General features: G+C 44.6%; 1 protein-coding gene across 10 annotated transcripts in view; it reads right to left on the minus strand.

The window, feature by feature from the left end:
- Lca5l (lebercilin LCA5 like) overlaps positions 1-10,103 on the minus strand; it is a 40,925-nt gene that overhangs the window by 23,235 nt on the left and 7,587 nt on the right. For all 10 annotated transcript variants that reach the window (XM_021256230.2, XM_021256238.2, XM_021256232.2 and 7 more), the window contains 2 exons: positions 9,910-10,059; positions 444-730 (listed from right to left, as the gene is read on the minus strand). In XM_021256230.2, the coding sequence (XP_021111889.1) occupies positions 444-720 (277 nt within the window). In that variant the 5' untranslated portion in view covers positions 721-730; positions 9,910-10,059. The remainder of the gene's footprint in view (positions 1-443; positions 731-9,909; positions 10,060-10,103) is intronic.

Below are 10,103 nucleotides of genomic sequence, written 5' to 3' on the forward strand. Positions count from 1 at the left end.
GGGGACTTCTGAATGATCCACAAGGAAGCAACATCACCGACAGCCTTTTGAACCCTCTCGGCCTCGTGCCTCCCTGGACTGGAAGACCATCCCCGTGGGCAGTCGAGGCAGGCATTCGAGTTTCACCAGCACCTCAAGTCCGGGTTCCTCAGCTGAGATGAGAGGCAAGAGGCCAGCGGGCTCCAGGCCCTGGCCACCCTGTGAGGCAGCCACCTGCTCACTGCAAAGGGGCCCTGCGAGGACCTGCCTCTCCACTGCAAGTCTCCCTGTTATTTTGTATTTGTCTTCAATTCTCTGTCTCCTAATTCCCCCAATGCAAGTTCACTTACAATACTCATCTGCAATGTGGAAGATCAGTAAAGCCAAACACAGACCGCCTCAAATTAAATAACAGCCTCATGGTCTGAGGAATTGCGCTTCGGCTGGGACATTTTGCTTCTTACCCTTAGGCTGGGCGAGTTTGGGCGCAGTGTACTTTTTCTTCTCTTTCACCTCCGGCTGCTCCACACAGTTCCTGTTGGTGGCTGGGTCGAAGCACAGGGAGATGAAGTCCTCTGAGTAGTCGCAGTTAGAGTGCAGGCTCCCGCAGGAGCACTGGGACTGGCTGAGGTCCATGCTGCCGCTGGACGGCCTGCTGCTGGTGGGCTGGCCGTCAGTCTCCAGGACCACGGCGGGGAAGGGCTCATCCGTGTGGGGTTTTGTTGTATCAGCCAGGGACATAGCAAGGAACCTAATGAAAGAGAAGTATTTTTAGCTAGGTGTGGTGGCGCACGCCTCTGATCCCAGCCCTCAGGAGGCTGAGGCAGGAGGACTGCCTGGGGTACACAGTGAGTTCAAGGCCAGCCTGCACCACATAGCAAGACCTTGTCTCAAACCAGCCAACCAACCAATCAACCAAACAAGTCCTCCCAATAAAACCCCCAACCAACCCAACAAAAAACTCCCCAAAAAGTATTTTTAAAGGAGTTCATGTTTACTTTAAAAAAATGTTTAGTTCATGTTTACAGGACATAATGATCGCATTGCTGTGGGGAGTTGCTGCACGCACTTAACGCAGCTTCTTTCTTTTTACCTCCCCTTTCCTCTCCTCGCTCCTCTCCGTCATCTCTTGGGCCCCTTCCCAAATGCAAAAGATCCATTGCCCTGTTTTCTACTGTGAAAGTATTTTTGAGTTTCCAGCTCCTGACATTACGACGAACCTTTGCTGTTTAAATTTTCTTTAACTATAACAGAGAATTAGGAAGGTGAAACCACACATTATCTTGAAGCATTTTCTGGAAGAATTTCAGTTTGGTTTTCATATTATTTCTACATGAAATATAAGACCTCTGAGACCAAACTTTGGTAAAAGCAAGTTAAAAAAACAGGTACACACCAGTGATCCTAGCTCTTGGAAGGCTGAGGCAGGAGGATCACTGTGAGTCCAAGGCCAGCCTGGGCTACATAGGGAGACCCTATCTCAAGGAAAAATTATATTGAACTGCAACACTGCAACAATGTATGAATTAGCGAATTACATTTTCATTTCTAAAGGCCTATTGTTCCTTGGGATATTTTGACTCCATGTATATATTTGGAGATGTGCACTTTCATTTCCTAAGGATGAAATCACATACTTTTGAGGTCAGACACAGAATACAATATAAGTGATCTAGTTTTAAAGAGCTAGTATTCTAAAACCAAAAGAGATAATGGGTTCCTGTTGATTATATATCACTAGTTGACCGAGGAGTGATTCTGAGCATAATGCGGATGTTCCTGCGCAGCTCATCTTCCGTGAAGGAAATCTGCCACATGGAAAATGACATTTCTTTAAGAAATAAATGACCAAGGGGCCGGGGATTTAGCTCAGTGGTGCCGCTGCCTGCCTTGCAAGTTCAAGGACCCGAGTTCCATCCCCGGTACCAAAAAGAAAAAAATAAATGGCCATACTTTCAGCCACACTAAAACCAAACTTTTATAAATATTAGGTTTGCAAAAATCAAAACAAAGCTTTTGTCTAATATTATAGATTTAAATATCAAGGTGAAAAATCAAAGTTGTATTTGGGGGCTGAGTCATAGCAAAGTGGACTTCAAAGAAATATGTTTAGCAGCTAAAATGAAAATAAAATTCGATGGTGTGATCCCAGTTTCTAATCAGGAACATAGGATAGCACATAATTGACGGTTCTTGAAACCAAAGCCTGCCTGAAAATCTAACTTAATTAAGACCCATGCAGCCTCCTACTTCTTTAATTCATTTGCTTCAAGTTAAGTACAATTTAAAGCAATTTAAATACAACAGTTATTTGTAAATCAGGAATGTTTTAGCTCGAATTAGTCCTCAAAGCAGCTCTCACTGGCTGCTTCATAGTCCCATTGGCTAAAACAACTCCCCAGTTTTTTCTCCCTAGGATCTTAAACTCAGTGAAAAAATGCTGTATTTTACTTCTACTTTATTTAAAAGCGATTTCTTGATATTGGGCTTAGACAGTAGTATTAAGTACTGGCTAAACTACATAATCAGTGTGGTGAGCAAGACTAAATGACAATGTCTTTTCTGTTTGTTCCACACAGACTCTCCTATAGGTGACCTGCTGGGTCTGCAGTTGTCGACTTGGCTTCTCATTTGATCTGAGGGTGTCTTGGTAGAGAGCATGATAACTGGCTGGTAGATACATCCCTTGAACCCCAAAGTTTCATAGGACAGTTATATGGTGTCATTGATAAATACAGTGAGTGGTAAAAATTTTAAAAATTGATTACAGTAAAAGACACATTGTCATGAATCCCCTTCAAAACCCTCCCATTTACACTTCCAACATCCCCGGCCGTCCTTGCCACTTCCTGCAGCATCTCTGGAGTCCTTTTGCCCAAGTGTCTGTAGTTGCGCTGTCCTGGCTGCCTCAATGTCCTGAATAGATTCAAAACGTTTCCCTGTCATGGTCATTTTGACTTTGGGGAAGAGCCGGAAGTCACATGGCACCAGGTCCGGTGAATAAGGTGGATGAGGACACAGCATCATGTTTTTACGAGCTGCCTTTCTGTGAAATGGTGCTCAGCAGCAGGATTCACTTTATTTTTTATCACACCTCATAAAGACATCCAGGAAAGAGGACTTCAGGAACTGTGTAGAAAGTGACAAGAATGGGCCAGGGATTTAGTTCAGTGACACCACGCCTGCCTTGCAAGCACAAGGTCCTGTGTTCGATCCCTGGTACAAAAAAAAAAAAAGTGCTAAGAATGATAGAATGTGTGTGTTTGAAGCAAGGGAGAATATTTTGAGGGGGATACAAGGCAATGTGCCTTTTGATGTAATAAAAATTAAAAAAATTTAAACATTTGCCATGTATTTTGATCACTCTTTGTATCTCTGAGATAGCTCAAGACAGCTAAACAGCAGAGCCCTTGTCCTTGATAATTTAGAAATAGATTCCGAAGGACACCAACTTCTGGTACTTTCCATAAGCCCTCTTAGCTGTCTGAAGTGGGAATTTAAAATAGAAGGAACAGGAAGTCACATACAAGAAGGATCCCAAGGCAGGCATGGTGGCACATACTGTAATCCCAGCACCCAGGAAGCTGAGACAGGAGGATAGGTTGGAGTTTGAGGCCAGCCTGGGCTGCATAGTGAGTTCAAGGCCAGGCTGAACTAAGTAGCAAGACAGAAGAGCAAGAGTGAGAGTGAGAGTGAGAGAGTGAGAGAGAAAGAGCACAAATACATATTCTTAATAAAATTAGTTAAAAAGCAGAGGGTTTGGCATCTCTTCATGATGCTGCTGTGTTAGAGCACACTAAAGTCTCTTTCATGGTAGCCTGCTTCCATAGCAGATTGAAGCAAACCCATCTCCAGCTGGTGGATTGTAGAGGGTTATTTTTTCATTTAATTCTCAATTCTCTTATTTTACCAAGAAAGGAAAAGAAGAATTAGTTGTATCAGACCCTTCCCAACAGGGTCTACTCTCTGTCTGTCCACTGGGAGACTTGATTTCCCTCAATTGGTTTCTGGCTGCATCTGGGATGGAGATCACCCTGAGCAATCTACAAATTCACAAGTTGGCTTTTCATATTAAAAGTCTGAATGTCCTATTAGCCCACAGTGGCTGCCTGAAGAGCCAGCAGTTGGTGTGAGGGACAGGAGCACCTCCCCACACCACTGGTCACAGCAGAGGTCTCCATGATTCGTGACCCTGTGACGTCTTGGATGGCAAGACAACAGTGCGGCTAAGGGCAGCATGGCTCGCACAGAAAACTACAGAGGCAGAAGTTCATCCACGGGAAGAAACAGATTTCCCATTAATCAGTGAGCTGCTCCTGCTAGAATGTCTTGTGCCCTTGTTGCTAGGACCCTGCTCGCATCAGTGCTGCCCTCTGAGCTGTTCCTGGCACCGCCCCTCACCCCTCCAAGTAGCGGAGTTCAATAAACAGTGGCCAGCTCCAGGAGACAGCGTCTCAGCCTGATAACAGCTTGACCATGCTAGGCCCACTGACGCAATGAAGATCTTGCCTCGTCTTTTGTTATCCTGGACCGTATCCTTGGTCAGGTGATTGGGAGTTTGCACAGCTTCCAATACATCTTCCCAACTCTCCAGCCTCCCCCGTGCTATGAAATACATTACACAGCTCATCACCTCCTGCCAGTAATTGTTCTAGCCGAAGCCCTCTTATTAGCAATTCAGCATTATGCTTAATACTGACAACTAGCACAGGTAAGTTGTGCAAACAGTGTACACATTGGTGGATCCTTGGCCCAGAGGGCAGAGGCTGGGGTGGCACAAAGGCTAAGGGGCTGTCCTCGCTTTCCAGTTCCAGGGTCACTGCTTTTCTCACTCATTTGCCAAACTGCACACAGCACACTGGCTAATTCTTAAGCCTTTGGGATGCAGAAAATGTTTGCAGTTTTCAGTGTATTAGTCCTTTACAACTTTTGTCAAATTTATCCTTGAGTACAGTAATATCTCAGCTCACGAACCTTCCTTCCACAAACAACTTGGTTTGCAAACAAAAGTGGTCTGTGTAATTTTGCTTCCATTTGCAAACTCCACATTGGGTGACATTAAATCTTTTAAACCTTACAGAAAAGTTTGATTCTGTTCATGATCGGTTCAGTTCAAGACCAGAATTATGAAACAAATTAAGTTCGTGAAGTGAGGTGCCATTGTATTTCCTATATTTTGTTGGCAAACAGTATTGTTACTGTGAATGGTATTTTAATTTCAATTTCTGATTGCTGCTTGTTTACAGAGTTACAATTGACATTTGCACATTGATCTTGTATCCTGCAACCATGCTAAATTCACTTATTAGATGTTGGTCTTTTGTAGATTCCATCAGACTTGCTACCTGAATGATCTTGTAATTTGTGAATAGAGATTAATTCTCTTTTAAACATGGATTCTTTTCTTTCTTTTTCTTGCCCAACTGCATTGGCCAGAATGTCCAGGACAGTGCTGCACAGAAGTGGTGCTGAGAGTGGATGTCCTTGTCCTGGTTTGGTCTTGGGAGCAGAGCATCCAGGCTTTCCTTCTTCATACATGTCCTATATAGTGGAGGATGTTCCTGTCTATCTGTATTTATCAATGGAGGTAAGGGGAAAGTGGGGGGAGAGAGAGGGGGAAGTCCTTTGGGGCACCTAGGGAATGTCCAGTTGGAACGCTCTGTCTTACCCCAGTGCACAGCATGAGATGGAGCGACAAGGACAGCAGACCGAAGGGACTTCAGGGTCTGCACCTGCATCTTCTGTAGGAGCCCCGGGCCCCTAGGGCTGTGCAAGATCAGGCAGGGGTGGTGAGGCACCGTCTGAAGACTAGAAGGCCACTGAACTGGCTGCCAAGAGTGTTAAACATCAAACCAGGTGTGTTAAAGGCTTGAGTTTATTTGTGCGAACACCAATCATGAATCAGGCAGCACCCACTGTGGTTCAAGTTCTGGGTTCTGCAGTTCTTAAGAGCAGGCTTTTATAAGATGAACGAGGAAACAGAAAAGGGAAAAGACTGAGTACAGTTACAGAGCTGTCTTATCCGGACTATTCAGTTGCTAAGTTCCTAGTTAGGTCAGTAGAGATTGGCTGTTCTGATTGGTTCAAAGGGCTTCCTTTTCCTTCAAGTTGCCGCTGATGAGAAACGTATTGAACTGGGTCTGGTTTGGCAGGCAGGAGCCCAGGGCCTGAGCCACTGCTGTCCAGTGGCTGCTGCTGAGCTGCTGTACCAAGAGGCAGATGTGCACCTCCCTGTCGTTGGTGCCATCCAGGGTCACTGAGGACCTGCTCAGCTGAGGAAGCAAACAAGTGGCTCTTCCCACGTGCAGTCGCTTTCCTTCCTGCAGGACTGGAGCAGCCCCATGTCCCAGGGATGAAGAGGAAAGCAGAGGTCACACGGGCTTTGTCCCTCTAGGGCTGCTGACGGGATGCACCCTGAGTGTGGGAGGCCACTTCTCAGTGAGCCTGACTCCCAGGTGACGCAGATGTCCTGTCTGAGATGAATTACTGTGACTTCTTTTTCCTCTCATTTGCTCACACTGATGGAAGCCACCACCAGGCTGGAAGTGGTCTATGGAGAGGCTCACAGGGCAGAAAGCAGAGGCCCCCAGCTGACAGTCACAGGGGATGGAGTCCGGGGTCTGACAGCCATGAGGATACAACCCTGCCGCAACTGCCTGACTGGGCTGGGAAGTGCAGATGCTGCACCAGGTGGTCCTGAGGCAGCTGCAATCAACTGAGCCTTGGTTGCTGCCTTCAGAGACATCCCGACCAAGGACCCTTAGTGCCTGAGGCCCATGGTCTAATAAAGGGTCATGCCGCTGTCCAGCAGGGAACGCGCATGTGACAACACGAGAGAGGGACTTCTGTGCGAGCTGAGTTGGCCCCAGGAGGTCACAGAGGCCACAGTGGCCTTGCAGAGAAAAATGGAAGAAGTAGGGTTTTATGGTAAACAAATAACTTAACTCATTTAGGTTAACAGGTGCATTCTAGGATGTTTACTTAATTTTGAAATAAATATAATGCCATGTTTTCTCTATCTCCAATCCATTGATTGTAATCAAATCATGAACCTATCAAAGTACCTTTTTGAGGATTGGCTCTTTCTTTCTTTCTTTCTTTCTTTCTTTCTTTCTTTCTTTCTTTCTTTCTTCTTTCTTTTTCCTTTTTGGGTGTGTAGTACTGGGAATTGAACCCTGGGCCTTTGCACTGCACTACATCCCCAGCCCTTTTTTAATTTTTTGAGACAAGGTCTCACTAACTTGCTAAGTTGCCCAGGGTGAACTTTAACTTATGATCTTCCTGCCTCAGCCTCCCAGAGTGCTGGGACCACAAGCATGTTCCACCACACCAGGCTCACTTTGTTTTAAGCTGTTCAGTTTTGAGGGTAATTATTATGCAGGCATAAATGATAAACTCTGATGGATCTCAGTAGGGTGGTTCAGTTTCCTGAAGAATTATGACCGGTCACTGACCTCCAATGGTTCAACTTGCAATCTTTTGGCTTTAGAATGGTGTGTATAAGATGTAAAATTCAGCATAAACTGGATTTTGAATTTCCATCTTTTTTTTGGCTAGCGATATGCAGTATGACTCAACACCCTTACACCAGGCAGCCAGTGGCAGCTCCCAGTCAGCCAAGCAATCATGGCATAAGCAAAAGATATCCTAGAGTGTACAGTGTCACCAGTGGGTTTCTTTTTCTGATACAAGTATTCCCTAAATCTTTATTCAAACCTTTATTATAAAGTAGGCTTTGTGTTAGATGATTTTGCCTGTATTGGTCAGCTTTCCTGCTGCAGGACAAAATGCCTGATGTATGCAACTTAGAGGAAGAAATGGTTTATTTGGCTCATGGTTTCAGAGGTTTCAGTCCATGGTCATCTAGTTCCAAGGCAGGAACATCATGGCGGATGGATGTTGTGGAGCACAGCTGCTTACTTCATGGGGACCAGAAAGCAGCACACAGGGGAAGGGGAAGGGGAAAGCACCAGCAAGCTCCCTCTCCTCTCTCTCGCTCTTGTTTTTTTTGGTACCGGGGATCCAACTCCGGTCCTTGTGCTTGCGCAGCCGGCGGCGAAACCACTGAGCTAAATCCCTGGCTCTCGGTCTCATTTTTTACAGCACTGGGAATAATTGAACTCATGACCTTGCACTTGCCAGGTGAGCGCGGTGCCACTGAGCTACATGCCTGGCTCCTCTCCTTTTTGCAGTACTGGGAATTGAACCCAGGGTTTCAGAGTTGAGGTACATCATTATCCTTTTTTTTAATTTTATTTTTTATTTTGAGACAGGGTCTCGATAAGTTGCTAAGTTGCCCAGACTGGGCAGGAACTTTCTATCCTCCTGCTTTGGCCTCCCAGAGTGCTGGGATTATAGGTGTGTGCCACAGTGCCTGGTTCCAGCAGTTTCTTATCCAGTCAAGTCGAAATTTAAGCTTCACTGTCACATTGCCCAGCTGCGGGCTAACGTAAGTGTTCTGAGCATGTTTAGGTAGGCAAGGGTCAGCCAGGACGTTCTGTAGGTTAAGAGTATTAAATGTATTTTGTGACAATGGGTTTATTGGAACCTAATTCCACTGTAACTTGAGGAGCATCTGAACTTGAACTTAACATAAATATTACATCCACCAAAGAAATGGAACATTCTTAGGATTCTGGAATTCCTGCAGTAGGATGCCAGAACTGTCCTATAATTTCTACCTATATGACCTGAATATGGGTCTACTCAGGTTCACCTGGCATGTGGCAGTTTCCATCGTTTTCAGGAAACTGAGTCTGAGACACATTATCAGCAAGGCAAACTAAAGTAAAACCAAGTTTGGTTCTTGGCTGTCACCACCACCGGCAGGGAGCTGTCCCCTGAATGTGTAGGCCAAGTGGAAGATTCAGTCTGTGATGTATCTACCTTCTCACTTACCTACTAAACCTGGCTGGTGACCAGTAACAGGCCTGCCACTGCACTTTTAGGTCGACTCAGCTGCTTTAGTGTCTCTGTGTTAGCATAAATAGGGCACATTTTGCTTTATTAATAAAAATATATGGCTGGGGATGTGGCTCGGTGGTTCTGTGCCTGCCTGGCAAGGGTAAGGTCCTGAGTTTGATCCCCAGTACCAGAAAAAAATATATATGCAATCTTCACTTATATGGATTTCTGATGATGTGGGACATATTGGAAAAATGTAGGCCTTGGGCCAACCACATAATGTTCTTCATTAATTAAGTAATTAATTCAGAGGCCCAGTCAAAGAACATTTAGTGTCTGCTAGGTACTGGGTTATGAAGGCAAGCTTCTGTCTTCAAGACCTTAAAATAAGCAGCCAGTAATTATTTAATCAATGTCTCCTGTAGTTAGCCCACTAGTTTTTACTGTATCGAATTTATGGTAGTTTACAGTTTATAGATTCATTTTGGCAGCGTTTATAATTTGAACAATCAGCATTGACAGAGTGAAGATGCCTATTTTATGCACTATAGTGCCAAGGTGCCATAATTTTATTATGTCTCCATCATTACAGAGTTCGTAGTTATTTCATTGTTGTTATGAGGAACATGATCCATGATAATAAACACTGTTCTAATGGAAAAATAGGACTGGTTGATTGTGTGTTTTCCTGAAATGCAACAAGAACAATAAACTCTATATTGTGTTCACCTATTTTTTTTTTTTCAGACAGGGTCTTGCTCTGTAGTTCAAGTTGGCCCTGAACTCACTATGTAGCCCAGGCTGGCCTTGAACTTGTGGTGATCCTCCTGCCTCAGCCTCCTGAGTGCTAGGATCACAGGCATGCGCCAGCATGTTCACCTAATTATAGAATAAGAAATAAGGATGTTGTAGACTAAGGTGAATATCTTTAAAATACTACACTCAGTTGTCTTCACTCCTGCTTTTATAATTAGGCAAACAAAAAATAGCTTATGCTGAAATGTTTTCAAATGGGTTCTTTCATACCTGCTGTTTATCCAGCTTCTCTAAGACGCCTGCAGAGAAACTATGTTCTGGGCACAGGTCCTTCGCACTGCAGTGTTTATGAAGTTTCCAGGGTGGTGTTTTTTGACATATTTTGGTCCCTTGTTAAGGAAAGAATATATTTCAAAAGACCTAAAATGATATTGCAAAAGGAAAATGTTACCATCTCGCAGAGA

This window comes from Heterocephalus glaber, unplaced genomic scaffold (genome assembly GCF_053883595.1).
Source record: "Heterocephalus glaber isolate CG9 unplaced genomic scaffold, H.glaber_assembly_v1.0 deba00000122, whole genome shotgun sequence".
NCBI classification, from domain to species: domain Eukaryota; kingdom Metazoa; phylum Chordata; class Mammalia; order Rodentia; family Bathyergidae; genus Heterocephalus; species Heterocephalus glaber.